This window comes from Colius striatus, chromosome Z (genome assembly GCF_028858725.1).
Source record: "Colius striatus isolate bColStr4 chromosome Z, bColStr4.1.hap1, whole genome shotgun sequence".
In the NCBI taxonomy this organism is placed as follows: Eukaryota; Metazoa; Chordata; class Aves; order Coliiformes; family Coliidae; genus Colius; species Colius striatus.
The window spans coordinates 4,897,339-4,924,881 of NC_084790.1; the positions used below are offsets into that span (position 1 = coordinate 4,897,339).

General features: G+C 65.7%; 5 protein-coding genes across 12 annotated transcripts; 1 reads left to right on the forward strand and 4 right to left on the reverse strand.

Annotated features, from left to right (window-relative positions):
* Nucleotides 1-285: 285 nt before the first annotated feature.
* On the reverse strand, nucleotides 286-7,997 carry OSBPL7 (oxysterol binding protein like 7). Of its 8 annotated transcripts, none has more exons than XM_062017725.1 (23): nucleotides 7,942-7,997; nucleotides 6,780-6,982; nucleotides 6,425-6,547; nucleotides 6,222-6,275; nucleotides 6,000-6,113; nucleotides 5,808-5,909; nucleotides 5,594-5,714; nucleotides 5,405-5,508; nucleotides 5,218-5,310; nucleotides 4,982-5,111; nucleotides 4,749-4,873; nucleotides 4,447-4,527; nucleotides 4,233-4,364; nucleotides 3,616-3,706; nucleotides 3,247-3,524; nucleotides 2,405-2,542; nucleotides 2,265-2,328; nucleotides 2,103-2,181; nucleotides 1,873-2,017; nucleotides 1,374-1,515; nucleotides 1,152-1,278; nucleotides 947-1,069; nucleotides 286-784 (listed from the first exon to the last, which is right to left on the reverse strand). In XM_062017725.1, exons 2-23 carry the CDS (start codon nucleotides 6,870-6,872, stop codon nucleotides 676-678), a joined length of 2,568 nt encoding a protein of 855 aa, XP_061873709.1. In that variant the 5' UTR covers nucleotides 6,873-6,982; nucleotides 7,942-7,997; the 3' UTR covers nucleotides 286-675. The 8 variants fall into 8 exon arrangements, with proteins under 8 accessions (XP_061873709.1, XP_061873704.1, XP_061873702.1 ...); XM_062017720.1 differs by having other exon boundaries at nucleotides 3,616-3,730; XM_062017718.1 differs by having other exon boundaries at nucleotides 3,616-3,730; nucleotides 5,212-5,310.
* A 414-nt stretch (nucleotides 7,998-8,411) lies between these two features.
* On the reverse strand, nucleotides 8,412-10,214 carry MRPL10 (mitochondrial ribosomal protein L10). The gene is made up of 5 exons (XM_062018503.1): nucleotides 10,146-10,214; nucleotides 9,840-10,009; nucleotides 9,480-9,644; nucleotides 9,210-9,354; nucleotides 8,412-9,025 (listed from the first exon to the last, which is right to left on the reverse strand). The coding sequence occupies exons 1-5, from the start codon at nucleotides 10,180-10,182 to the stop codon at nucleotides 8,772-8,774; spliced, it is 771 nt and encodes a 256-aa protein (XP_061874487.1). The 5' UTR covers nucleotides 10,183-10,214; the 3' UTR covers nucleotides 8,412-8,771.
* Nucleotides 10,215-11,392: 1,178 nt separating this feature from the next.
* LOC104556204 (leucine-rich repeat-containing protein 46) lies at nucleotides 11,393-14,459 on the forward strand. The gene is given in 10 exon segments (XM_062017595.1): nucleotides 11,393-11,423; nucleotides 11,503-11,599; nucleotides 11,685-11,793; nucleotides 12,403-12,449; nucleotides 12,623-12,644; nucleotides 12,646-12,733; nucleotides 13,428-13,497; nucleotides 13,773-13,936; nucleotides 14,064-14,167; nucleotides 14,169-14,459. Coding segments are annotated over 10 exon segments (1,023 nt in total).
* Nucleotides 14,460-14,483: 24 nt separating this feature from the next.
* Nucleotides 14,484-17,083, reverse strand: LOC104560932 (secernin-2-like). The gene is given in 13 exon segments (XM_062018266.1): nucleotides 14,484-14,890; nucleotides 15,016-15,124; nucleotides 15,126-15,194; nucleotides 15,327-15,492; nucleotides 15,648-15,753; nucleotides 15,755-15,772; nucleotides 15,774-15,865; nucleotides 15,945-15,957; nucleotides 15,959-16,145; nucleotides 16,236-16,417; nucleotides 16,510-16,578; nucleotides 16,580-16,682; nucleotides 17,050-17,083. Coding segments are annotated over 12 exon segments (1,272 nt in total). The 5' UTR covers nucleotide 16,682; nucleotides 17,050-17,083; the 3' UTR covers nucleotides 14,484-14,731.
* A 3,691-nt stretch (nucleotides 17,084-20,774) lies between these two features.
* Nucleotides 20,775-21,878, reverse strand: SP6 (Sp6 transcription factor). Its single transcript, XM_062019137.1, has one exon. It carries the CDS (start codon nucleotides 21,873-21,875, stop codon nucleotides 20,775-20,777), a length of 1,101 nt encoding a protein of 366 aa, XP_061875121.1. The 5' UTR covers nucleotides 21,876-21,878.
* Nucleotides 21,879-27,543: the final 5,665 nt, after the last annotated feature.

Below are 27,543 nucleotides of genomic sequence, written 5' to 3' on the forward strand. Positions count from 1 at the left end.
ATGCTGAAGTATTTATTGAGACCCCATGTGCCTGGCGTGGGGCTGGGGGCAGCAGCATATCTCACAATAAAGGGGATACTGTGGGACACAGCTGTGGGGCACAGCTCTCTGCTCTCCTCTGCTGGCCGGTGGGAGGAAAACTGAGGCACCGTGGGGAGCTAATGGACTCGTCGCGGCCCGTACCCCATTTGCTGAGAGACCCAGGTATCCTCAGCTAGAAAGAGGGGGTCCTGAGTCCTGGAGCAGGAGGAAGGAAGCTCTCTGCACATGCCAGCTCTTTGCAGCCTTTATTAGAGCAGCCCTTGGGCACAGATGAGAGGGGCAGAGGGGTCTGCCTGCCTGCAGGCACCCCACAACCCCCCGTGCCCCCCAACCAGCAAGCCAGGGACCCAGGTATCCCATGCCTTCAGGGCAGAGGGGTACTGCCAGCCCCTGCCCTTGGGTGCCCTAGCTGACCCAAGGCTCTGCCCTGGGTTGGGGTGGGAGGCACCACCTGTGCTGTCATCATTCCCCCCACTTTGATATCACAGTTTTGCTTAAATAGCAGCAAATCAGCTGCTAGAATGAGCGTGGGCGGGGGGAGCACTTCACCCCCAGCGCTGGGGGGACCAGCCCCACTGCTCTATGCCACTGCTGTGATGAGCTGGGGGGACTCAGCATCCCGCGGCGTGGTCACTACCACAGCACTGCACTGTCCAGGTGGGCGAAGCCGGGGTCCAAGCGCAGCTTCCAGTAGGTGTTGTTGGTGACCCACGACTCCTTCCCATTGGCATCCGTCATCCGCCTGCAGATGGGATGGGAAGGTGACAGCTGAGATGCCACTGAGATCCCCAGCAAGTCCTCCCATTCTCTGAGAGCCCTGTATCCCCCCCGATCCACGGGATGCCCCATGCACCACCCTATACATCAGCTTTGGGGCTCCCCTCCCCAGATCCCCGTGCCAGACCTGAAGAAGCGAGCCTGGTGGGTGATGTTGTTCTCCTCCATCACCCGGCGCCGGTCCCGTTGCAGCTGCTCAATCTGGCGCTTCTGCGTCTCAGCTGCTGGCACATTCCCTTCCTCCAGGTACCTGGGGAGGGGGGACACACATCGTTGTAAGGAGCTGGGCAGCCTCAGCCCCCTGCCCTCCACGGTGCTGGGGTGCTGCTCACCGCTGGTCAGGTCGCAGGCGGGTGTCAGTGGGGGGCAGCACCCGCCGCAGCTCAGGTGTCAGCTCGTTCAGCTCCAGGGCAAACTGGGTGAAGCCGTAGTTCCTCTCATGGTCGTGGGGCATAGGGCCTGTTGGGTGGGGAGGAACAGTGCTGAGACCCCCAAGGCTGGGTATTCCCCCCCCAACCCCAGCAAAGCACGGTCTCCCAGCCTTGCATCCTTACTGGCTCTCCAGATGCACTGTCCCGGAGCCGGGCCGCGGTGCAGCCCTTCGTGCCACTTCCCCGCCAAACGCTCCACCACCTTCCCGCTGCGGCTCAGCACGACCCCCTGCACCTCGTTGGCCCCCGCGCCCCAGTACCGAGCCTGCGGCCACGGGACGGCCGTGGGGAAACGGCGGGGCCCTGAGGGAGGGGCGGGGCCACGGGGAAGGGGCGGGGCTAACGGCGGGGGGCGGGGCCGTAGGGGCGGGGCCGGTGGAGGATGCGTGAGCGGGCGGGGCCAGCGGGGAAGGGCGGGGATGAATGGGGCGGGGCCGTGGGAAAGGGGCGGGGCCGCGGAAAAGGGGCGGGGCCGTTGTGAACGGCCGCGCGGATCAATGGGGAGGGGGCGGGGCCAGGCAAGAGGCGGGACGGCAACACGCAGCGTTCGGATGGGCACGAGGGCGGAGGGAGAGGGTCACGGGAGGGGCCGTGGCCATGCAGGGGGCCGGGGGGGCCGCACCTTGCAAAAGGTGATCTTGCAGTGGTAGGAGGGGTCGCGGGTGTTGCGGATCAGCACCTCGCCGTAGTGCTCGATCCAGCGGGGCCCGCTGAGGACGTTGTGGATGCAAGTTGTCACCTTGTTCCACTCAAAGTGGTCCCCGGTCCTGCGGGTATTGCCACAACGTCAGCCAAGGAGGGGCTAGGTGGCACCGAGGGGACAGGGGCACCTTGCCAAGGCCAGGGTCTCACCTGGGCAGCTGGACATTGACGGTGCCCATGGGGACGATCTCCAGTGACTTGCCCCAGAATTTGTTTTTCCACCTCATGTCTAAGGGGGGAGGAGGGGGAAGAGGTGAGACCTCCTGCCCCATTCCACTCACGCGTGATCCCAATACCTTCCTTGGCACCCACCTTGCCAGAAGATGAAGTTGTCGGACTCGGCATGGCAAGCGGAGATGGGGGGGTGGTGGCAGACCTGGAGGGAGGAAAAGAGTCATGCCAGTGCCCTGTCTAGCTCTGTGCCCCCTCCCCAGCCCCGGCCCTGGCCCCACCTGCTCACTGATGAAGCGGAAGCCACGGTCAGGCCGCACACACTCGTAGGTCTCGCCCAGCACCGGGTTGAAAGGTTTGCTGCCCGCCCGGTAGTAGGTGGAGGCATAGGCAGACACGGCAAAGGCAGCCATATAGACCTGCCACCAAGCCACCACAGTCACCACTGCCCTGAGGTTGTGCATCTCCGTGTCCCTGCTGCCACCCCATGCTGCTGGGCTGAGCCTCTTGTACACCCAACCCCCCATGTCCTCCAAGACCCCTAAATCCTTGAAGTCTCCAAGTGCCCTCATGTCCTCAAACTCCCCGTCCCCCAATCCCCACTAAGTCCCTGAACTCCCCAAGTACGTCCATGTTCCCCCAAGCTCCCTCTGCATCCTGTGAGCCCCCCAAACCCTCGACCTTCCTGAGCCCCTGTCACTCATGCCCTTGACCTCTCCTGAGTTCCTGCTGCACCTGAAGTCTCATGTCCCCTGAAATCCACTGTGTCCCCTAAATCCTTGAACTCCCCAAGTGTTTCTGTGTCCTCAAGCTCTCCTACGTCCTCCAAGTCTCTCCCTGAGCTCCATGTCCCCTTGAGCCCTCCGTTTCCCCCAAACCCCCAACTATCCCGACTCCCCTATGTCACCCACATCCTCTGTGCCCCCGACCTTCCACAAGCCCCTCCTGCATCTCAAGTTCCCTGTGTTCCCAGATACCTCCAAGTCCTCAAATGCTCCAAGTCCCTCAGAGCCCCCCATGCCCCTGCTCCCACCGACCATTCCGCTGTTCCCGAAGTCTCCTGTGCCCCCCTGAGCCCCCTGGAGTCCCCCGTGCCCCGCCGCCCCCCTGAGTCCCCCCGCACCAGGCGCTGCCGGGGGTCGCGGGCGCGGCTGGCGCGGTCCAGCAGCGCGCTGTACTCCAGCTCTTCGCACAGACGCTGGAGCGTGTTGAGCGGCTCGTTCAGCTGCACAGGCAGAGCCACGCGTGACAGATCCTTCCCCACGCTGCTCCGCAGCAGCCCCCACAGGCTCACGTCCCCGGACGGCGCTGGGGGGGCGGGGAGGCGACTTCTTCGCCTGGGGTCCGGCCCCGGCAGCTCCAACGGCAGCGGCTCCACGGGCACCCCCGAGCCCTCTGCTCCTGCCGGGCACCGCGCGGGGGGGGAAAGCGGTGGAGCGGAGCTTCCTCCCCTCCCTGCCGTGCCCTCCCCTCTGTCTCCTGTCCCCGTTACCTGTCGGGGGCCGGCCCGACCCCCCCGGCTCGGTCGCGTCCTCGCAGGCGCTGGTGGTGGCCTCGCTGATGCAAGACTCATCATCCGAGGGCTGGGGACAGGGGAGCGTCGGCGGCTGCAGGGGTCCCGGGGCAGGGACGGGGCTGGGCATCATCCCATGGTGGGGGGAAAGGCAGGAGGGGCTGGACCGGGCAGGGCCCCCAGGGTATCTGGGATGGGCTCGGGGGAGAGGCCAGGACAGGTAAGAGGTGGTGTGTACTAAGGAGGCTGCAGGAGTGAGGGACAGGGCCGGGGGGTGTGGGACCACTGACAGCACTCACCGAGGAGGCTCAGAGCAGGGGGGCTCCGGGGGCTGTAGGTAACACTGGGGTTGGGGAGGATGTGGAGACTGGGGGGGACACGGGGACCAGGGGAGGTTCTAGAGTTGGCAGGGACACAGGGAGCAGGGAGGGGGACTGCCGGGACGGCTAACGGGGAAGACGCAGGGGAGAGAGAAAGGAGAGATGAACCCACAGAAACAGCACCTCTAGAGGGTTCTGCAGAGCCTCCCGGCTCCGTCTTCAGCAGAGCCCTCCCGCCCCCGGCCCCGCCCGCCCCCAGCTCAAGCCCCGGCCCACCTCATTCTCGGAGGAGCTGGCTGAGAGGAAAACTTCGCAGGCGTCGAAAAACTCGGTGTGCGAGTCGGCCAGCGAGACGATGCTGCGGTTAGAGAGCTGCTGCTCACGCCCCTTGGCCGGCAGCGCATCCGGCTGCGGGGACAGCCACCGCCTCAGCCTTCCCAGCCCCGAGGGGGTCACCCCGACCCCCCACCCCATGCCGGCACCCCCTGACCTCGTCGGGGTGCAGGGAGGCAAAGGAGTCCAGGGTGGTGTCAGAGGACACGGAGAGGGAGTGGAAGCGGCGCAGGGCAGCCTGTGGAGGCAGGGAGAGGCTCAGACAATCCCTGCTCCAGACTGTCCCATCCAGCCAGCTGACAGGGAGGGGGGATCGCCCCACCACTGCCGGGGCAGCAGTACCGGGCTGAGACCTGGGCAACTCTCTGCACCCACCAGCACCCTACCAGCCACAATCCCCCCGCCTCAGTGAGACCAGAAGCTGGTGCCAGCCCTGCCTGCCCCCCTGCAATGCCTCACCCTGGCACTGCCAGCAGCATCCAGGCGTGGGGCTGAGCGCTGCCGGTCCAGCGCCTGCCGCATCTCCTCCAGACGGGCCCTCTCAGCCATCAGCACGGCCACGATGCTGCTGAGTGAGCTGTGCACTGCCAGGAGACATGGGCAGGGCATCAGGCTTCAGCACAGCACCCCAGCACCCATTCTGTCACTGCCACAACCCCCACTGGGGCTCAGCACTGCTGCCCTCATCCCACCTTTCTGGGCCAGGACCCAGAAGCTCCTCTGCAACTGGCTGTACTCAGGAGGGAGGCTGAAGGACAGCTGGCTCTGGGATGGCTCCAGGTAGCGTGAGAGGTTGGGGACAGAGCCATGCAGGCGGCCCACCTTGGGGTGAGACATGGGGGTCAGCGGGGCCCCGGGCAGCTCTTGCCCCAGGCCAGGGCTCAGTCAGAGGCAGCCAGAGCCCGGCTGGACACCCGCTCACCCTCACCCTGCCAATGGTGTCGTCCTTGGCAAAGCTCTGGGTGCACCAGATTCTGGTGCTCCTTCTGCCCTTCTTGGGCCTCTCTGTGGCAGCTGAGGGCTGTGAGTGAGAGGAGGAGGCTAAGCTGGACTCTGCTCGGGAGGAGGGGCTGCTGGGCGATGCCCAGCCTTGCACCCACCACTGCCCCACTCACCTGGCTGCTGGAGATGAGGGGGGCTGAGGGGATGCGGTGCAGGGCCTCCAGGCTCTGCAACATGCCAGTCAGCTCCTGCAGCTTTGCTTGGCACTCCAACAGCTCTGCAACAGGCACAGAGTGAGGCCAGATAGGGAGTGGGGACAGGGCGCTCACCCTGCCCCACACATGCCCTCCTGCCCCGCTCACCAGCCGAGCAGCGCTCCAGCCCCTCGCTGTCCTTCAGCCACGCATTCACCTTGTCCTGGGAGCTGGCGAGGGTGGAGAGGGCAGGGGCACTGCCAGAGGGCAGGATCCTCGTCCATGGGCCCTGCAGCCAGGGAGAAGGGAAACCACCGGGGCTGCCACCAGGAGCCCCACACCCAGGCACTGATTTGCATCATCAGTCCAATGTGTCACACACCTGCACATCGGTGGGGGACTTCCCTGTGGGACCTGCACCATCACCCTGGTGATGGGAGCAGAGGCTGCTCACCCAGCTGGCAAAGAGCTCTGGGGACTTGATCTGTGGGACAGAGGCACGTTGGGAGGGGACACAACCCAACACCCCCAGCCTTGTCCTAGTCCCAGCCCTGGCTCCAGCCCCCACCAGCACCTTGAGGTGGTAGATGTTCTCCTCTGTGTCCAGGTCAACCCGCTGCGCCTTCTTGTTGACAGACATGACAGACTGACGGACATCAATGGCACCATGCACTTTGCCCTTGAGGACCTGGGGGACCCCAGGGACCCCTGTCAGTGGAAAGCCCTCCCTTCTTCATGAGGGTCATGAGGTCTCCCCTGCCCCAAGCCCGTGGATGCAGCCCAGCCCCACACTCACATCCTGGCGCGTGGTGGCATATTTCAGGATGCCGTTTTCCAACACAAAGTACCTCTGGGGACAGAGAGGGACGATCATTGAAGGGTGGAGGCAGAGTTTGGCGCCTACAGCCTCCCCATCCAGCAGCCCAAATCACCCCAGGGCCAGCCATAGCACTCAGGACCGGGTGGGTGACAGCTCCCAGTGCCGACTCTGCCCGTTACCTTGTGCCAGCCCTTCAGGGGCCATTTTCTCTTCTTGAGCAGGTACCCTTCGTGTCGCTGCGGCTCCTGGCCTGGGCTGCCCTGTGTGAGCAGCTCCTCCACCACTTCCCAGCTCTCTGAGCCCTGCTGGGGTTGGGGGTCAGGGGTCAGCATGGGGGTCCCTCAGCACCAGAGGCAGATGGGGTGCATCTTGTCCCCAGGCAGCAACACTTGGTACACCCAGGGGACAAAGCATCTCTGTATCACGCTTCCTAAAGTGAAGTGAAGCCACCCCAAGGCCCCATGGCATCCCTAGGCCAGTCTTTGTGCACCTCTAGGATCCCACCGAGCCCTCCCAAGCCTGGACTCTCCCAACCTGCTGAATGCTGCTGTGCTTGGAAGACACAGTGCTGTTGGAGCGTGACAGGGCTCTTTTTGGAGAGCACGGGTCCTTCTCATGGCTGCCCATGGCCAGCAAGCAGAAGGGGATGAGAGGCGCAGGCCAAGCTCTCAGCTCCGTCTGCAGTGCAGGGCTGTGGGGTCAGAGCTCAGCCGTCACGGCCCGAGTGGTGTGCGACACTGTGAGGAGCAGAGGCCATGTCAGAGAGCCCAGGGAGGACATCTCCCACCCTGCCTGCAGGTTCCCAGCCCTGCCAGGCACTCTCATCCCTTCCCTCGCAGGGACAAGGGGTGTAGGGGGGAGTCCTCCTGCCCCCCGGGAGCAGGAAGCCTCGCAGCTGGGATCCAGGAGCTTCCGTGCCAGAAGGAGCCTTCGACCCACCCTGCCTTATCTCGCCTCTGCCAACCCAGCCCTCACCCGCCTGGCGGGTCCAGAGTCCAGCCTCACCCCATTGCCCCACAGACTCGGTGCCACGGGGCAACCCCACGACAGGCACAGTTGGGAGAGTGACCCGGGCTTCGGAAATCAGGATCAGCCCTGGCTGGTGCCAGCACCCACCGAGTCAGAATACGGGTCCCCAAAACCCCAGCCTGGAGGAAACAGAGGCACCGGGGATGCTCCCACCATCCCCCCCCACCCCCGAGCACTTCGTCATCCTCCCCCAGCGCTGTCCCTGCCAGGGGACCCATCCGGGCAGCCCGGCCACGATCGTAGGATGGGTCCTGGGATAACGCCGGGACGGCGGCCAAGCCCCGGCAGCGGTCGCGCCGACAACCACGGCGGCTCGGAGAAGGCGTGGGGCTCCCATCCTTCCCTCCCTTTCCGCACCCTGCCTGGCAGCGGGCGGACACAACCCCCCGGTGCTGCCGGGGTGCAGCGCTGACCCCCCCGGACGGGAGCGGGGCTGGCGCGGTGTCCCCGGGGGTCTCCAGCCGCCCGCTCCGCCAGCAGCCCGCACTGACCCTCGGCACCGCGGGGGACAGCCCGGCCCGGTGCTCAGCCTCCGTGGGGCAAAGCTCCCCCTTCCCCGTGTCCCCACGCAGGTGTCGATGCCCCCGGCGCAGCGGCCGACCCCGGAGGCGGTGCCGGGGGCTCGGGACCGGACACCCACACATCCCCCCCGGTCTCCTGTGCTCACCTGAGCGGGCAGCGGCCGGGCGGCCGGGGCTGGTCGCATCCTGCCCGACGGCTGCAGGAACCGGAACACGGAAGGAGGCGGAGGCACCGGGCCGGAGCCGCTCGGCTCTGCCCCCTGCACCGTGGAGGACCGGAGCCGCCAGCGTCTGGGACACTCCGAGGAACCGGGACTCCCCCCCCCCACCCCGCGCCCGCCAGCACCGACCCGGATTCACCCCCGAGCAGAACGGCTCCAGCCGCGGAGCCCCGGCGGCAGGACGGCCCCTCGCCTCCCAGACCCTGCCCCCAGCAAAACGGCCAATCCAGGAGCCCTGCCCACAGGGGCCGCAGGGCCCACCCCCTTCAGTTGGGCATTAATCCCCCGGGCCTTCCCTCGTCCCCTCCCCAGCGCGCTCTGCCCCAGGAGCCCTGCAGCAGTGCTCAGCCTCTCCCGGTAGGACCCCCCTGCCCCCCGCCAAGAAGAGGCCTCCATAGTCTCCACCACCACCATGCTTTAATGGTCAGGATCCTGGAGCCAGTTCAGTCAGGACTGCTCTGCTCCCCTTGCTCCAGAGGGCACCTGAGCCACACTGGATCCCTCACCCTGCGATCCTCCCTCTGCAGCCCCACAGCACCCAAAATGCAGCCAGGACATTCCCAGGTGCCAGCGGAGTGAGGAGTGGGGAGCAAAGGGAAAGGCCAGGGGTCCCCAAAGGGACCAGTGATACCACAGGAGCCTCAGTCCCGCTGCTGGCTGCCCACCCAGGGCCAAACTGTCGCTCTCTGAGCCCTTCCAGCTGCAACTGGTGAAGGAGCTGACACACAGGGCCTGGCTGGGGACAGGGGTCAGCATCAGTGGGTCCCTGAGCTCTGAGGGGCAGGGCTGGGCTCGGCTTGGCTCCCTGTCTCCTTGTCCTGGAGCTGGCGGATGTGCTGGTCCAGGAGAGCTGTGAGGTGCGCAGAGCAGCGCTGGAGCACGGATGATGTCTGGGAGGGCAGGAGGCCCAGGGCACCCAGCGCCTGCCCCTGCGCAGTCTCCAGCGAGGGCAGCTTGGCGAAGCTCTCCACACCCTGCCTGCTCAGGATGGTGTCATCGATGCAGGCGCCTGAAGAGAGGAGCAGAGCTGAGGAGGGGCAGCGGGGTGCCAGAGTCAAAGGCCCTTTCACCTTCCAGAGGCTCACACCTGCAGGACCCCCCATCCACCCTCTCGTTTTAAGGGACACAACTCTGTGAGCAGAGGGAGCCCCGAGCCTGGCAGCAACAAAGAGGGAGGCAGGGAGGGCTCTCACCCAGAAGGTTGATCTGTGGGACTCCCCTCAGCACCCGCAGCATCTCCCTCGCCTTGGTTTCCGGGCTCACCAGGAGGATGTTGCGTGCCACGAAAAGAGGGAGAAGGTTCCTGTACTTGGACTGTGACAGCACGGGTCTGACAATCTAGGGAACACACAGCTCTCAAAACGCAGCTTCTCACCCCTGACAGACACCACACGGCTCTCCCTCCTCCTCCTCCCCCCACCCACAGCCACACTGGGATCTGCCCCAGCAGCTCTTGCTCCTACCTCGTTCAGGACAAACTTGACCTCGATGTTGTGCTTGCGGAGGTAGTGCCTCATCAGCATCATATCCTCGCCGGGCATGGAGTTGTACTGACAGATGGCAATCATCCTGTTGTCCCGGAACACCTCCTGTACCTGTCGCCGCAGCAGCCGTGCGTAGCCGTTGTCCTGAGGGCAGCCAGCAGCAATGGGCTGGGAGCCATGGCCGCTGCCTCCCCTGCTCCCATCCTGCAAACGGACTTACCCTCCGGGCTCGGGGCTCACCTGGGTCACCCAGCAGAGCATCCCCAGGGCCACCCACAGCGCGGGACGGCAACCAAAACCCCCGGGAGACCCCGCAACGGCCACAGGCCGAGCGCTCACCTCCTGAGGGTCCTCCTCGGTGGGGGCCAGGCACCGCGGTGGGACGGCCGGCCGTGGGGCCACGTACTCAGTCACGGCCATCAGCTTCTGGCGCTGGAAGTGCATGGCCTTCCAGTGCCGGGTGACGGCCTTGGAGCCGCGGCGGACGAGCTGCAGGGCGGGCAGCCAGCCTGCGGAAACGGGCACGTTGGGCAGCGCCGCGGGAGCGAGGCCGGGCCGCACGCACGGCACATCCTCCCCGGCTACCGCAGCTCCCGGCCCCGCCCGAGCCCCGCGGAGCCCAGCCCCGGGAGCGGACCCGCTCACCCCGCCGCCACGGCGACCGTCCGCTCAGCGCCGCCATCGCTGCGGCCGCACCGCACGGGCTGCTGGGAACGCGGCGGACCGGCGGCGGCCGCCCTTCGCCCCGCCCCTTCCGGCGCCGCCCGTCTCCTAGCAACGGGCACGCGGCCGCCTGCGCCCTCTGCTGGCGCCCGCGGACCCCCGCGCCCGGACCCGCTCCGCCGCAGCCCGTCTGTGCCCCCCAGCCCCGCGGGTCTGGCCCCGGTGAGCCCCCCCCGAGGGTCTCTGTGCCCCCCAGCCCCGCGGGTCTGGCCCCGGTGAGCCCCCCCCGAGGGTCTCTGTGCCCCCCAGCCCCGCGGGTCTGGCCCCGGTGAGCCCCCCCCGAGGGTCTCTGTGCCCCCCAGCCCCGCGGGTCTGGCCCCGGTGAGCCCCCCCCGAGGGTCTCTGTGCCCCCCAGCCCCGCGGGTCTGGCCCCGGTGAGCCCCCCCCCCGAGCGTCTCTGTTCCCCCTAGCTCGGGGGTCTCTGTGCCCCCCCCCCCCCCCCGAGGGTCTCTGTGCCTCCCAGCCCCGGGGGTCTGGTCCCAGTGAGCCCCTCACCCCAGCCTCGGAGGTCTCTGTGCCCCCCAGCCCCGGGGGTCTGGTCCCGGTGAGCCCCCCCGAGGGTCTCTGTGCCCCCTAGCCCCGGGGGTCTGGTCCCGGTGAGCCCCCCCCCGAGGGTCTCTGTGCCCCCCCACTTCCGAGCATCTCTGTGCCTCCCAGCCCCGGGGGTCTGGTCCCAGTGAGCACACCCCACGAGGGTCTCTGTGACCCCTCAGCCTCGGGGGTCTCTGTGCCTCCCAGCCCCGCGGGTCTTGTCCCGGTGAGCCCCCCCCTAGAGAGTCTCTGTGCCCCTCAGCCCAAGGGTCTGGTCCCGGTGAGCCTCCTCCAGAGAGTCTCTGTGCCCCCTCCGCCCCGGAGGTCTGGTCCTGATGAGCCCCCCACCCCAGCCCAGGAGTCTCTGTGCCTCCCAGCTCCAGAGAATCTGATCCCCATGTCCCCCACTCCACCTCCAGCCTGGAGGTCTCAGCCCCATGGTCTCTCTGGGCGTCCCGGCATTGATCTCCCCCAGGCTGGCAGCCCTGTCCACACCGACCTTTCCAGCCCACCCGTTTCTTCCCTCCATTGCCTCAGCACCCTTCCCTTCGAAGAGAGGAGCAGGGCCAGCCCAGCCCCCACCACAGCCCCAGCTGAGGGACCAAGGAAGGCACAAGGACCCAGGCCACCTCCCTGCCATGGCTGGGCAAGGGCAGACCCAGCCTGAGGGTGAGTGGGGCTTAGCATGGGAGGGTACTACAGGGGCTGGAACCACTGGGCTGGTCCCCATCACTCTGATTTCACACAGGCCACGAGCAGACGTCCCCAGGGGTGACCCTCACCAACAGCCTCATTGCCGCGAAGTACCTGCCTCTGCTGGTCGAGCCCTCGTGCCCAGAGAGCCGGTGAGGGTCAGGACAGAGCCCACTGGGGCTGGCAGTGAGGAGTCTCTGGGCACAAAAGACACCCTGAGCACCCCTCTTCCTCTAGATCCACAGAGCTGCTGTTCCCTTCAATCATCCGCTTGGATCGGCAGAACATCTGTGCCATCGAGAGGCTCCAGAGCCTGTGGGACACTCACAGCCTCTACCTGCAGCAGGTAAGGTACCATGGCAGTGAAGCACTGGAGATGAGGAAGAACTTTTTCACTGAGAGGGTTGTTAAGCACTGGAAGGGGCTGCCCAGGGAGCTAGAGGTGTCCCCATCCCTGGAGGTATTTAAGAGATGCATAGCTGAGGTGCTGAGGGCCATGGGTTAGTGGTGAGCTGGGCAGTGTGAGGGCAGGGCTTGGACTCCAGGAGCTCAAACTGAAATGATTCTACAACTCAGCCCTGGTCCTGCAGGTAAAAGCCTCCTCAGAGGGACCCCAGATACCTCCAGGTTTGGCTCCCCACATGACCAGAGTGGCTGTCAGCGCTTCCCTCCAATGACAATGCCACCTGTGGGAACTCCCCACTCACGACAATGCCACCAGCAGAACTCCAGCCAGGGTCTGGCATCAGCCATTTGGTGGTTTTCACTCCCAAACTCTGCCAGCTCCCCAGCCCATCACAGCCCTGTATCCTCTCCATCAAGCTCCCATGGAGGTGCTGTGACATCATGTTGCCCCTGTGAGGCTGGAACATTCCCATGGTATTCCCAAAATCTCATTTTTTCATGCAATAGACAAATGTCTTGAGCTTTTTTTATCCTTTTTTTCTTTTCCCAGAACCAAATTGAGACGATTGAGAACCTGGACTGCTTTCCTAACCTGCGGTACGAGCAGCTCCTGTCCCCAAGGAGATTGCTTTCCGTGGCTAGAGGAGAACGGGGCTCCCTCCTTCCTTTGGCAGAGCCAGGGGGCTTTGAAGTCTGGTGCTGCTGGCTATGAGCCTGGGGGTCTTGGTATGCCCACTGCCTCACATCACTGCACTCCCCCTGCTCTGCAGGTTCCTCTCTCTGTCTGGAAACCGCAATCTGCCAAGTGAAGAACCTGCGGCCCCTGCGCCACCTGCGAGTCCTGGACTTGTCCCACAATTTGATACAGACTCTGGATACGGGTAGGAGATGGGAATGGGCTCATACATGGCCTCAGTCTGCCTGAGAGGTGCCCTGGGTACCAGCGAAATGCTGGCAGGCCCTTGGTCCAGGCTCTGCCAGGGCCTCTAGCTCTCAGGTGCCATCTGGAGTTGCAGCAGAGCCACCCTGGGCTGCCCTGCCTGTACCAAGCAGCATAGAGGAGCCCTGTGGCCAGGTCTGAGCCATCCCTTCCACCAGTAGACTCTAGGTCCCGCTTTCACCTCGGGTCCTGATTCAGCAGAAAGCTGCAGCAACCCCAATCAGCTCTGAGATTTCAACCTGGAGCAAAGCTGCTCCAGCCCTGACAGTCCTTCCTGCATCTTCCAGCCAGCTCCTCACATGGGTGATTTTTTTGGCAGAAGAGGGAGGAGCAGAGGGATAACATCTCTCTCCTTTACTCTGTAGTGATGCTGCTTGCAGCCAGGGGTGAGAAAAGAAACAGACAGGGAATGGGAAGGGGAAAACTCTCAGTTCTCACATGGGAAGGTGTGCAATACACATCCCCACACCTCCCCTGCCTCAGTTTCCCCAGCTGCGAGGTGAGAGGCCACTTCCCCATGGCTGTCACCTCAAGAGTGGGTGAAGAGCTGCAGGAGATGGAAGGGTGTCAGGGTGTGGTGGAAGTGGCTCAAGTCTCATCTCGGCTCCTTGCTGCCTTCCCTATGCTCTCTGCAGACGAGCTGCCCCACAGCCTCTGTATCCTCGACTTAAGGGGAAACGAATGCACCCACCAGCACAGATACAGGTGGGTCAGGGGAGCAAAGACCCCCAAACCCCATGAGCCCCCAGCAGGCCACAGCACCCCCCCCAAGTATCAAATACAACCTGAGCATCACCACTCCAAAACCCTAGAAATCTGCATCTTGGCTGTGGGGTGGGCTGCAGGGAGCAGTGCCAGGGGGTGCAGCGCTGGCAGGCCATGGTGCCAGAGGGCTCAGTGTCACCCCAAAGTGCTCCCAGCCCCAAGGTGATGATGTGTGGAGGGCAGGGCACTGACTACTCCTCCTTTGGTGCTTGCAGGGAGCTGGTTCTCAGAGCCCTTCCTCACCTCCTACAGCTGGATGCGCAGCTCATCTGTGGCAGCATGAGTGAGGAAGAGGAGGATGGTGAAGACTCAACCAGCAGTGAGGAGGAAGACGGTGAGTTGCTCTCTGAGCTGAGCAGCCCATTCACTGAAGGCAAAGGTGCTCAGACTACAGCAGGACACATTGCACATGTGGGGGTTTAAGCAGGCCAGAGGTGCCAGCGAGCTGGGGTGGCTGTGACAGATCTCCTGTCATTCTCCCCACTCTTTCCCTCTGTCCCTGGCAGATTTCTTTGCAGAGCTGCACCAGGAGCTGTCTGGGCGCTCGCAGCGCAGACAGCAAGAGGCCCTGAAGGAACATCAGACCCGTCTGGAGGAGCTCAAGGAGCATCAGCGGGCTGCTGCTGCCTCCCACACCATTGAGCCCAGGCTGGGGGGGATCAGCCACTGTCACAGCCCCAGGACCCAGCAGGTTGCAGCCCTGTACCCAGGCGAAGTTGGGCACACGGCTGCCATCCCTGGGGGCACATGGTGGGGCAGCACGTCTGCCCACAGCCCAGCGAGCTCCTGGTAGGAGCCAAGCTCAGACCAAGGCTCCAGAAGAGGAGGAGGCTCGTGCCAAAGCAGCGAGAAGCACGCAGTTACCCCAAACACCCTGCACCAGCACAGCACCGCGCACTTAGGATTAAAGCCTCTTTATTCTTACAGCAATCCTGTCTGCCACAGATCCCCCAGCTCCACAGCCAGTCCCAGCGGGGCTAGGCACAGCAGGCTCTGCCTGATGGTGGGAAAAGACATGCCAGGCTGCGGGCAGGACTCCAAACCTCGCTCCAACGTCCCTCTCCTTTCCCTCTGCACCTGTGTTTCAGGCCATAGCCACCTCTCAAAGGCCGCGATTCCTCTGGGGCAGGTTAGGGGGCTGGAGGCTGTGCTGAGACCACCCACCTGCATGGGGTTATGTGTAAAACTTCATCTCTGCCTCCACGCAGTCAAAGAAGAGGTCAGTCAGGTCCTCTGGGCGGGCAGCCACTGTTCCCCTCAGCAGCGCATCCATCCCCTCCAGGCCCTGCTTCTCCAGGCCCCGCAGCATCTGCAGGAGCTTCTGGCCTTGCTCCTGGCCATGTCAGGGAGGGAGGAGAGCTGAGCCCAAGCACGCACAGCGGACCCAGCTGCCTTCCACATCACCAGAGCAGTGTGGGGGTCCTGGGGCAGTGGGGGCTGGGGAAGGGTCTGCAGTACCTGGTCCCTCTCCATCAGCTCCAGCGCTGCCTGATGCCGGCGGTACAGCTCGTGCTGCCGATCGACCGTGCTCTGGAAGCGTGGGATCTGCTTGGCGGGGGTCGTCACGGAAGGTGGGAGACCTCACCTGTGGCACGGGCTTGAGGCCAGCCACGAAGATGAAGGGTTTGAAAACAGACCTGCCAGAGAACAGCACCGGGTTCCTGTGACCGGCCAGCACAACAGCAGATGCTGCTTGCCCAGCCCAGGGCACGGCTCTGCCTTGTCCCAATCACACCCGGAGTGAGGTTGTCCCCCCTCGGCATCCTCACCTGGAAGGGTCAGGGGTGGCCGTGAAGAAGTGGACACAGGGCAAGGAGGGGTCCCGGGGCAGCACAGACACCATGCTGCCGGCCGTGCGGAAGCCCTCCGAGTCCACACAGATCCCGCTGGCCTTGTCCCGCAGGATGCCCATGAGCGTCTCTGCCGTGATGTGACCTGGCAGGTGAAGGCAGAACCACGTCAGCACCGGCAGCTCAACCGCGGCCACCACGGCTGCCATGGCCACAGGGAGCAGGGAAACAGCAGGGCGAGCCATAGGTGGCCATCCCATGCCCTGTCCTCGTCCCCGTGCGCCGTCCCCGTCCCCCTACCTGCATGCTGCCGCAGCAGCTCCTTGCCCGCATGGTAGCGGGCCTTGGCGGCCTCCATACGTGGGGGCTGCTGTGGCAGGGAGAAGACCTCGGCGAAGCTGAAACTCGCCGTCCCCGCTCCACCAGGCCCTGGCTGTGGGCTCGCTGCCGCAGCCCCACGTGCTCGGCCGTGATCTCCTTCCCGATGCTGAGCTGGTTGGAGATGTTGCGGCTGCCCTCTGCGAAGGTCGCAGAGGGGTGAGGCTGAGGGGAAAAATGGGGCTCCTCATCCTCCCAGCACAACCAGTTCCCACTCACCCTGGATGCGTTGGGGCTGCCCAGTACCGGCCGGCTGTCTCCAGCACCCAGGCCTCCGTGCGGTCAGCCAGCAGGAAGGTGTTGTGGTAGATGAAGGGCACTGGCTCCTCCTTGCAGCTCCCACCCTGTCCGTAGCGCTCAAGCAACGCCGTGATCACCTCCAGAGCCTCTCGGGCAGAGCTGCCCCGCTCCAAACCCAGCCTGGCACACCAGCAGCATCCCATGGGTGCGACATGACAGCGTGGGGCAGCCGGGGCAGTGGGAGGGTGGCACACAGGACACAATCCTCACCTCACCAGGTCCATCCCCAGTAGTGCCTCGTCCTCCCCAACCGGCTCACGGGTCCATACGCCCTCGTTGCCCACACAGACGCCGTGTTCATTGGCACCCATCTCGGCACCCCACAGCCAGGCAGGACGGCTCAGCACCACGGCGTGGGTTCTCTCTGCCTGCTCGATCTCCAGGTAGGTGCACTGTGGGGGAAGGGCACACGGCGTGGGGCTGAGACCTGGCATTGCTCGGTGCACTGACCCCTGCAGCCACCTTGGCTTCAGCAGAGTCTTACTTGGACTTTGTCCCCGGGACGGTGGATGGCAGCGGGGACGTAGACGATTTCCTGGACTTCGTGGCGTGGGACGGTCGGCGTTCTTGCCGAAGATGACAGCGGGTGTAGCGCTGTGTGGCGGCAGCGCCACGAAGCAGTCGCAGGACGAAGGTGTGGGATCCTGCCCTGCCATCCTAAACCGGGCGGAGAGGATGTGGGGGGCACCAAGGGATAGGCAGCACCCCCTTGTGACCGTCCCGGATGTGTCCGCGGGGTCCCTTTAGGGCTGGAAGACGTGGGGACACGCGGGAGAGCTTGGGGATGACATGGTCCTTGGACCTGCGGGGACATCAGGGACCCCCGTCTCCGGGGTGGCCTGGAAGGCACCTCCTGCTCCGGGACCCCGCAGCTCCGCATGATCGGAGACTCTCACCAGCGCTGGCCCGGTAACCGGCGCCCCCCTCGACACTGATCGCCGCCGAGACTCCCCACCCGCACATCCCCGGTTCCCGACGCCCCTCGCACGGAGCCCCTTCCCAGGAACCCCGGCACCCCACGGACCTGCCGCTACTCACGCGCCGCCGTCTCTCGGTCCCGCCCCCCCGGTCCCGTCCCGCCCCTCCCGGGCGACGGCGGCGCCCGGTGGCCGGAGGCCGCGCGGCGGAGAGCGGCCGGGACCGGCCCACGCACCGACAGCCCCGTTCGACGGGGGCGAACCGGCACCGGCAGCCCCCTGGGACGAGGGGAACGGGCACGGGCAGTCCCGTGGGGCGGGGGTGGGCCATACCCCGAAGGAGCCTGCGGACGTGGGGTCCCGGGTCTGTCCCCCGTGAGGCAGGGACGCTGGACTGGGGTATGAGCTGAGGGGGGTCCCGTAGGGCAGACCCCTCCACGGGCACCACCCCGCGTGGGCAGTGCCCCCCCCGTAGGCACCACGCCGCGTGGGCAGCACCCTCCGTGGGCAGCGTCCCCCCGCCACGGGCAGCACCCCGCGTGGGCAGCGTCCCGCGTGGGCACGCCCGCGCCGCGGTATGCAGGCAGACCTGCCGGGGCAGCAGGCACCCTGCCCGCGGTGGGGGCCCTGGGCGCCCGCCCGGCGCGTCCCGGCGTGGGAGGCCGGGCCAGAGGGATGCAGGACGCGGCCCTTCTTGGGGAGGGTGATGGGGCTCAGCTGTTCCTCGGCTGTCTCCTGCACCCCTCCTGCATCCCCATCCTGAGCAGCCCTGGAGGCCCGAGGCCAGGGTGGAGGCCCGGGGTGCCGCACGCAGGGGATCTCCTTGTCAGAGACAGAGCCGGAGAGCCGGGGGGTGGAAAACACGCGGCGTTTATTCCAGTACAAAACCCAAACCCACAGCCCCGCAGCCTCATCACAGCACACACGCTCCCCTCGCCCCTGGCTGCAGCACAACCTCGGGCCACCCTGCTCCCGGGGGTCCCTCTTAATCCCTTTTGCCCATCCCACAGCCACCCCCTGCCCGGGGCTGGGACTCGCTGGGGGCCACCCAGGGCCCCGGGCTGGGCTGGTTCCTCCCTGCCCCGGGGAGGAGGCTCGGGGGTGGGAGACGCGGGTGGTTCGGGGCACAGGGCCGGGATCCCCACACTGCAGCAGGCTGGACTGGTTTTTGGCGGGTGGGAGCCAGCCTCTGTGTCCCTCCCCACCCGGTTTTTACAGCCTTCATTGCCCCATCGCGGCAGGCAGGGCCCTGGGGAGGTGGTGTGGGGGTAGAGCACACCTGGAGTCCCTCCTCACAGTCCCCGAGCTCTCAGCCAGGCATGAGGGGCAGCTCAGTGAGGCTGTCTCACCCCCAGCATGGCCACGGGCTCCCCCGCTATGTATTTCCCTCCCCACCACCTTAGGGTGCCCCCAGCATAATCCCCCTAAAGCCCTCCCAACCTTCCCCAGCAGCTGCAGCGTGGGGAACTCCAACAGCCAGAGCCCCCCACCACTGTCAGCACCAGGCTCAGCTACCAAAACCCAGTGGGCCACCAGCACGACGCCATGGCACCATGAGGAGGGTCTCGAGCTCCCCCAGGGTCCTCTCAGGAGACGAAATCCCAGCTGGGGGCACCAAGGGGGAGTTTTGTGCTGGAAAAGGCAAATGCTGGATGTCTTTCAAGAGCTAGAGGCAGCCCAGGTCATCCGAGTCCTGTGTACGGGCAGTAGCGGCCATGCCGGGGCTGGGACGTATCCCCAAGGACCCTCACAGCGAGACTTCACCTCGTGCTGGGCTTCTCCAGTCCCATGGCTCGTCCTTGGCCCCACAGCATGGTGAGGCTGCCATCGGCCTCTCGCACACCGATGGGGACAGGGATGTGGACGAGGACAGGGGGATGGGACCCTGTGAGGGGTCCCACCCCTCCCATCCGCAAGGTCCACGGCCACAGCTTCAGCCCGAGATGTCCACTCTGCCCGAGTGGCAAAGCCTGGGTTCACCTTAATAAAATAATAATAATTAATAAAATAATAATAATTAATAATAATTAATAATTAATAATAATAAATCAATCAAAACCGAAGGATTTGGGGTGCCCTCTGGGCATGGACCCCACTCGACTTCACCTTCACCCCTTTCCCCCCAGATCCCCGGGTGCTCTGTGCCTGGGCAGCCCCTGCAGTCCCAGACACAGCCCCCTCAGGATGAAACCATTTAGGGAGATCATCCCCCCCCCCCCGCCCACTTTCCCACCTCCTCAGATTCCCAACAGTGTGAACTGGTGCTGGCTGTGGGGCAGAGCCAGGGGAGCCCCAGGTGCTCCAAGCAGCCGGCAAGCCCCATCCCACTCAGCCCCAGCGCTGCTCCCCATCACCTCCCCCAGGTCCCAGGCTCAGTGCCTCCTTCCATCTCCAAGGAGTTCTGCCAAAATCAGGGGGAGGATAAGACCTAAAAGGCCAAAAAAAAAAGTTTTGTGGACCACCAGCCAGGGGTGAAGGGTGGCTATGGAGTCCCCTGGGAAGGGGGGACAGTCCCAGGGAAGAAAAGATAAAGGGTCCCTGGTGGGAGATATCCCAGAGGGCCTCTGGGAGATACAGTGACCTGGGAAGGGACAGGCAGCATGCACAGGGACAGGCAGAGGTTCCCTGGAGATACAGGATCCAGGGAAGGAACAGTTCCAGGGGGACAAGCAGCATGCATAGGGGGGACGGTGGGAGGAACCCTGGGGATACAGAGTCCCTGTAGCACACACAGAGGGGTGGCTGCAGGCTCCAGTGGGGTCCCCAGGGGACAGACAGCATGCCCGGGGGTAGGGAGGTCCAGGGGGGGTCCCTGGATTTGGGGGGGGTGGGTGGTAGGACAGACACGGGGCGCTGGGGGGGGGGGGGGCAGGGGTCGCAGGGCGGCGGGCAGCGCGGCCGTGCCAGGCCGGAGGAATGCTGCCGCCCCGGCTCTCCCGGGCCCGCGGCCGCCCCGTGCGCTTCCCGCCCCGGGCCGCGGCGGTGGGTGTGGGAAAGCTGCAGGTGTGCGCTTGGGCAACCGCCCGCCGCCGCGCCACGCGCCCGCCGAGCCCCCCGCCGCCCCCCGGCTCACATTCAAGCAGGACTTCTTTATTTTTTTTTTTTCTTTTCCCCATTTTAACCTCCATTTGGCCTAAAAAAGAGGTTCACGCCCCCAAGTCCCCAGCCAAAGCGGGGCTTCAGGGATATGGGAACCCCGTCAGCCCAGCATCCCCAGGCGGGGCAGGGGGCCGCGGGCACTCCTGAGCCCCTCTGTGGATGTCAAAACCTCGTGGGTAGCGAAAGAGCCAGGCTGACACTGGGGCAGGGGGGCAAGGCAAGCCTGGGACGCCAAAGGTTGTGGGGTGAACATGGGGAGGGGGCCAGGGGGCTGCAGCCACCCTCCCCTAGCTAGGGCTCCCGGGTTTCTCCTCTCTCCTTTTCTCCTTCTCCTTCCTCCCCTTTGGGCTGGACGTGCCCGGGCAGCGCCTGCTTCTTCGGCTCCCATTGATGTTCCTCCCAAACAGCCCCGCCGCCTGCCAGCAGCCTCCCGAAAAAAAAGATTTGGGAAGCCGGGGGAGGACGAGGGAGGGGGGAACCGGGGAGGGAGAGCGGGAGGGGGACAAGTGAAACCGCCCCGGGGCAGCTCCGGCGCTCCCCAGCCGGCACCGCCGCAGCGGGGGACGGGGCCGTGTCCCCCCGCCCTTCGCCACCGCTTCAAGCACAAGGTGCCAGCCCTGCGCAACCTCCCACGTCCCAACGCCCTTCGGAGACCGGCCCCGAAGGGTGCCCCCCCTGCCGAGGTCCTCCCCACCTCCATCCGCGCCCCCCCGCCCCCCGGGGCTACAGCGGCTCAGTTTGTGGGGGCTGCGTTCCCCCCCTCGGACTCCCTCTTGCCTCCCTTGCCGGCCGCCGGGTCCCCGGCGCCCTTGGCCTCGGGTTCGCCCCCGTCCTTGCCCGCTTCGTGCGTCTTCATGTGCTTGCCCAGGTGGTCGCTGCGCATGAAGACGCGGCCGCAGACGGGACAGGCGAATTTCTTGGCGCCGGTGTGGGTCTGGAGGTGCCGCTGCAGCTCGTCGGAGCGGGTGAAGCGTTTCCCGCAGAAAAGCCAGTTGCAGACGAAGGGACGGTCGCCGCTGTGCCAACGCAGATGAGCTTTCAGGTGGGAGGTCTTGGCGTACGCCTTCCCGCAGCCGGGGATGTGGCAGTTGTGTAGGTGCTTGCGTTTCACCCCCTCGGGGCAGGGACCCCCCCTTTCCGCCTCCTGGCAGTTGGGGCAGCGGCACGCCGCCTGCCCCCCGCCCCGCGGCACGGCGCGACGGGCACCTTTCGGCCGCCCGCCGCCCTCCGCCTCCGGCCCCCGCGGCTCGGGGGGTCCCTCCAGCGCCTTCACTCCCTCCGGTCCCAGGAGGTGCTGGGCGGGGGGGGGCAGCAGGTGGGCAGTGGGGGCGCAGAGCTGGTGCTCCCCCCCGCCGTACCCCCCCAGGGCCGGCGGCAGCCCGGGGTGCGCGGGCACCTGCAACCCCCCGCCTTGCCCGGGAGGAAGCTCCATCCAGCTGGCTCCGGCGTGGAGGTCCCACCAGTTGACACCTCCTTCCTCACCGGGGGGGCCGGGATGGGGGGGCCGAAACCAGGACTCGTAGGGATGCGCCATGTCCGGGGCGGCCGGTAGCAGCTTGGCGTAGGCGCCGGAGGCGGCGGGGCCGTCGGAGGGCAGCTCTAACCGAGAGGGGCCATGAGGGTCGTAGGTGCCGGGAGCGGCGAAGGCGGAGGCATCGGGTCCAGCCAGCGGCAGCTCCGGCGGCGGCAGCTGGGAGGAGAAGTCGGTGGCTCCCCCGGCGGTGCTGCCGTGGGGCTGGAAGGGCTGCAGCGGCTGCAGGTCGAGGTGGGTCGGGGAGGCGCGGGGCGCGTCGGAGGGCTGCGTCCCCAGGGAGCCGCAGACCGCTGTCAGCATTGCCGGGCGCGGGGCGGAGGCGCAGACAGACCTGCAGGGCCGAGGGGCGGGGAGGAGCGAGAAGAGCTATGAGAAGAGGAGGGCAACAACTCCTAATCCCCCTACCCCTGCGCACGCTGGCACGGGAAAAGGTTTGGCACTGGCGACAGCCCAAGCACCAATTCCCGTCCCGCATCGGTATGGTGCCGCCGTGTCACGCGTGGTAGCGACCCCAGCACTCATCCCCCCACCACCCGCGATTTGGGGGACACCCCTACCCCGCCCAGGGGGTTTCTCTGCTCCTCAGCTTGGTGTGACACCGGGACAGTGGCATCAGGCAGGGAGGGCATCCCTTGGCACCCATCCCCTGCCCCTGTGGACCCTGTGCCAGGTCCTGGCACGGACCTGGTGCTCGTAGGTCACGTCTGGAACCGAAAATGCCTAATTAAAAAATCTGAGGAAGCCGCGAGCATCTGCCTCATCACTTCCCTGACCGTGGGTCCCCAAGGGGATGAGAGGAGTCCCCAAGCCTGTGCCCCGACATGGGGAGGCTCGGCACCCGTGAGGACACTCCGGCTCTCCCGTGTCCCAGCCAGGCTGGGAAATCACCGCCCTATCAATCTCTGCTCCTGTCCTAAGTCACCGGCCCAGCTGGGAGCCTCCAGGCTGCCGGGGCGGGGGGGATGGGGGGTAAAACACAGCCAGGGGGGCTGAGGATGGAAGGCCGGGCTGCACCTCCGGGCTGTTTGGCAGCGGATGGGGGAGCAGAGCCGGCTGCGGGAAGGCAGTAGAACCCCCGGGGCCAAGCCACCGGCAGCCCTTTGAAGTCGGGCTCTGGGCTGCCTTAGCCCAAGGGCCAGGACCCTCAGGGCACCTGCTGCGTCCCAGACCCCCGGGCACCCGCTGCCTCCCCAGCAGGGCGGCCGTGACTCACCGGGAGCTGTGCAAACCCCACTGGGGACGAGCCCCACCCCGGTGTCGAAATCCACCTGCCGCCACCAGCTCCCGCCCCTCAACTCCTCACCAGCGCCAGTGCTGGGGGCAGCCGAGACCCTCCTCTCCCCACAAACTGCCCTCTCCCCCTGTCCCCTCTCACCGACGCCTGCTGCTTGCAGCCACTCCCACGCTGTCCCCACCATCTCCCTGCCACCCCCAGCCCGCGTGGGAAAGAGACATTCAGGGGGTGATGAAGCTTTTCAGGTGGGGGATCCCTTGCACAAAGGGGCCAGACCTCAGAGCCCCCCGACTCCCAGCACTATGAGCCTGGGGCAAGGAGGAAGGTCCCCAATGCTCAAGAGCCCTCAGCTGCTTGGGGACAGTTTTCCCCTGCTCGGCAGCACTGGTGAGGGCAGGAAGACCCAAAAAAAAGAGAGGAGTGGGAGCTGGGGGGTGCCAAAATCTCCTGAATGGGCCCCACCTCCACCTCCACTAATGACACTCGTGAAGGGTCAGCTTTGAGCTGGCACTGGAGTGGTGATGGGTGGACAAATCCCCCAGAGATGGCAACTCGTGTAGGTTTTGGGATGCTGCTCCCCAAGGGGATCTCAGCTCACCCCGACCCTGGGGAGAAGTTGACATCAGTTTTGGGGGTGGCTCCCTGGGGATCATCCCTGTCTCCCGGGGGTGCCAGAGGGTTAGGAAGAGGCTGGCACCGAGGGGGTGCATGGCACCCACCTAGCACTGGTCCCCCATGGGGTCCCGAGTCCACCCAGCCCTCCATTCCCCGCGGATACGAGATTGGAGTCAAACCCACAAAGCTCCATGCTAATGTCCCATCACGAGGCTTTCTGGTGGCAGCTGGCACTGCACAGGGCCCCCGCCTCTGGGGACGGAGGGAACCTGGCAGGAACGCCTCCTAATCTCCTAATCCCAACGGGAGGAGAAAGGATTTTCCATGGGGTCCTGGGCAGACCCGGCATGGCCACGGCAAGCTCCAAGCAGCGACAATCTCTGCTCTCCCAGTGCATTCCACTCCTAAACGTCCCCCTCGGCTCAGCGATCCCACTGGGACTGAGCTTCCCCGCCCCCCACCATGGACACCAAGACGCACAGCCGGTCGCACTCCCTCCGCTGCGGCTACACCCTTCCCAGCCCCGAAGCCAGGGAATGGGCCGGGGGGGCTGGGTCGGACCCCCTTCTCCGGGGCCCTGCCCTGACGACTGTCCCAGCCAAGCGTGGAGGAGTCTCCCGAGAGCATTTTTCCATTCGAGAATGACTACAAAAATCCCCAAGGGCCCCCAGCGTCCCCCTCCTTGGCGGGGCTCGACGACGCGCTGGCTATTTCACCGCAGGGAAACTGAGGCAGTGGCGAGTGATGCGTCCCCGTGAGTCACGGTCCCGACTGGGCCGAGGCGGCTCTGCCCGTCTCCCAGCCCCGGCCAGCGCCTTGCCCGCGGCAGGACCGGGCGGGCAGCGCTGCCCGCAGCCCGCAGCCCCGGCTCCGGCCTGGCTGGGATGGGAGAGACCCGACGGGTGGGTGGGGGAACGACGGTGAGGGCCGGGGACGTGGGTTTGGGGTGATCCTGCGGTTTTAGGGTGATGCTGCCGGTTCGGGGTTGATGCCCTGGGGTTGGGGCGATGCCGCGGGTTCGGGGCGATGCCGCCGTCTCGCCTAGTTTGCCCCACCGCCCGGCCCACAGCAACGCTCCCCAGGGCCGGAGCGAAACTCCCCGCGGCTTTGTTGGGGCGGGGGCGGAGAGGGGGTGGGAGACACAGCCGCGCTTGCGGCGCAACCCCCGCCTCGCACCCGGGCTCGACACCGACGGGGGCTCAGCCCCACGGCAGGAGGCTTAGTGCTGGAAATTGGCGGGGGTCAGGGAGGCCACACGACAGAAAGGCGTCGCGGAAGGCGGAGGGGCCGAGAGCCTCGGGTCTCAGTGGCCAGTGGACGCGGCGGGGCGGCAAGCAAAGACTTGCCGCGGCTGGGCTGGGCCGGGGCGGCGGGGCCGGAGGCAGCGCGTTCCCAGAGCTGGGGCGGGAGGCGGCCGAGGCACTCTGAGCCCACCGGGGTCCCCGCCGGAGGTCCCCGCGCCGCCCACCCTCCCGTCGCCCCGGCCGTCGGGGCGATGGAGGCCGGCGGTACCGAGGGGGGTACGTACGGATCTAGCGGCAGCGAGCTCCTGGAGGCTCCGTCCTCATCGGCTTGGCAAGGGCGCTGGCTCCGGAGGGGACCCCGAGGGACCCGCGAGGCTCCCCAGGGACCGGGCACCCACCGGGCCGGGCGAGCAGGAATGGCTGGGTCTCAGCCCGACTCCAGTCTCTTCCCTCCTCCCCACCGGCCCAGCTCCACCCCTCCCTGGCCCAGGTGATGTTAACCCTTGGAGGCAGAGCCCTGGCCCCGCTGCTCGACGGGAGACGGCTCCCGGTCCCAGGATCCGGAGAGAGGGAGGGGATGGGCAGTTTGCAGCAGACACCGCAAACAAGAGGGGTAATTAAAGAAGAAAGAAACAACCGCCTCCCTCCCACTCCCATGGCCGCCCTCCTCCTGCTAACACACCCCCCGGGACCCCCGGGCACTTCGCTGAGCCAACCGGCTGTGTCTCACCCCGGGGGTGTCACACAGAAGTGGCCATCTGCTCCTGTCCCCAGGGATGTCCCCCGCCCAGGTGAGGGGCTCCGTGCCCCCCGTGGCCGCTCCTGCTAGTGGCATGGAGTAAATGTGATGGGGACGGACACGGGAGGTGAGGTTTGGAACCAGAGCTGGACCTGCAGAGGAGGGGGCAGGATGCCGATGGCGGGACCCGTGGTAACCCAGGTGGATTTGAGGCAGCCCGAAAGGGTCCAGGAGGTCCCTTCTGAGCCTGTTCCCACTCAGCTCAGAGTGTCCAGTCTTCCTAGCTCCCATGCTCCCAGTGCTGAGGCTGCCAGACCAGGGGGCTGCCGGGAGGGAGAAGCCTTAGGAACTGCCAGACAGCAAACTGCTGCCAGAGGAGCCACTTAATCACCAAGGCGTCGTGTCCCAATTTCCACAGCCAAAATCTCCCAGGTTGGCCCGGGGCTGGCTCCTGATGGCCACAACTCCACGGAGACCCTCATGGCCTTGGGGGAAAGCCCATCCCACTACAAAGCCCATGGGAAAAGGAGTCAGTGCCTGGGTAGAGCCAGGCCCCTGGCCGGCAGCCCTGATGCGGCGTGCTGGCGCGTGGGAGCCCGCATCTCCCTGGCGTGCCTGCCAAGCGCCCGGCCGGGCGGAGGGCACAGGGAAACTCCTTCGCCCTGGGGAAAACTCTCCTGGTTTTCATCATCCCAGGGATGGCTCCACTGCCGCCACCGCCGAAACGCGGCTGCCTGTGGGCTGAGCACGGCCCCACACAGTTTGGCCATGCACCAGGATGGGGACCCTGGGGTGGGGAGCCCCAAGATGGGCAGGACAAGTGCAGGCAGTGGGGTGAGCTGCTCACAGGTGATGGGGAACACAGCTCTGGCACTCAACTGCTTTGCAGGGCTCTGGCAGGATGTTGGGGGACCCCAGAGTCTTGCTGCCTCTCCTCCTTAACCTGTACGAGAGGTGCCATTCCCATGGCTGTGGGGCAGGGGAGTGCTCCAGCTCAGGGACATTCAAGCACTGCTCAGGCCAGAGTGGTGGCCCTGGGTTCCCCATCTGCCTTTCAGACACCATATTGCAGCCACCAGTAGCTCTCTGGGGCAGGCAGCAGTTTTCAGACTTTGCATGTACAGCTCCAGGCATGGCCAGACTGATCCCCAGCCCAATCCCAATTCCCATCCCGGCTGTGCTGCCACAGGGAGCAAGGACCCTACGGTGGGGATGTCAGTCCAGATGTCTCCCAGTCTACAGCCTCCTCCTCAGCTGCCAGGAAGGATGTGCCTTCCACTGAGTGCCATGGATATGGAGAATGTCCCATATCACTTGTCTCCAGGGTCTCCTCCTGGTCTCCCCAGAGCCAAAGCACAGGTGGTGTGGAGGTGGTGTGGTACTGGTGATGTGGAAGGGAGATGGGTCCCTGGCCGGAGGTCCCAGATGCTGGGTACCATGGTTCCTTTCCCACTAGTTCCCAGTGTGGCCCCTCTCACCGACAGCCCTGAGCTATGGAGGGGCTACAGGTCAGGAGCACATGGGACACTGGGATGGGGATGTGGGGAGGTCTTGACCTGCTCATGCCACCAGTGCCAGGCCCCAAGGCCTCCTGAGATCCTCCAGACCCAGCCCAAACTGGGCTCAGGGAAGGAGCTGGTGGGATGAAGCTGTGGGCAGTGAGGGATTGCGAGTCTGAGGCTGGATAGGGCAGCGGCACAGGGCTGTGGGGATAGTGGAGATGGGGATCTGATTCAGGGATCCTGAAGCAGAGCTGGAGCCCCATCTGGGACCACACATGGGGAGGAAATCATTCCGATGCTGGAGGATTCTGGGAGGGCATCTCCACGCCACCAAGTGTCTGAAACCGTGAGCAGTGCCTTGAAATTACAGCTAATTACAGAGCCCATTTGCATAAATTACAAGGCAAGAGGCAAATGCTTGTGATCCCTCCCCAGTGCTCAGGCAGCAGCTGCTCCAGTCACTTGGCTGTGATGTGGGGCTGGGACATTCAGGCTGGGGGGCACTGAGGCTTGACTGGGGTCTCCTGAGTCCTGCATGCAGCTGGAGTGGGGGCGGGAGGGGTCAGTGCTCCCCAAAATTGCCACCAGGACCCCAGTGCAAGGTGGGCAGGAGGCAGCAGCCTCCCTCCACGTC

Bases quoted from the DNA above. Each gene is read 5' to 3' on its own strand.
- OSBPL7 (XM_062017717.1), bottom strand. From the start codon at position 6,872: ATGGGCAGCCATGAGAAGGACCCGTGCTCTCCAAAAAGAGCCCTGTCA. The intron at 1,279-1,373 runs GTAAGGATGCAA...CCCACCCAACAG, and splicing joins ACAGTGCATCTGGAGAGCCA to GCCCTATGCCCCACGACCAT. The intron at 1,070-1,151 runs GTGAGCAGCACC...CCCCCTCCCCAG, and splicing joins CGCCTGCGACCTGACCAGCG to GTACCTGGAGGAAGGGAATG.
- MRPL10 (XM_062018503.1), bottom strand. From the start codon at position 10,182: ATGGCGGCGCTGAGCGGACGGTCGCCGTGGCGGCGGG. The intron at 10,010-10,145 runs GTGAGCGGGTCC...CCGTTTCCGCAG, and splicing joins ACGGTCGCCGTGGCGGCGGG to GCTGGCTGCCCGCCCTGCAG. The intron at 9,645-9,839 runs GTGAGCGCTCGG...GGCTGCCCTCAG, and splicing joins CCGAGGAGGACCCTCAGGAG to GACAACGGCTACGCACGGCT.
- SP6 (XM_062019137.1), bottom strand. From the start codon at position 21,875: ATGCTGACAGCGGTCTGCGGCTCCCTGGGGACGCAGCCCTCCGACGCG.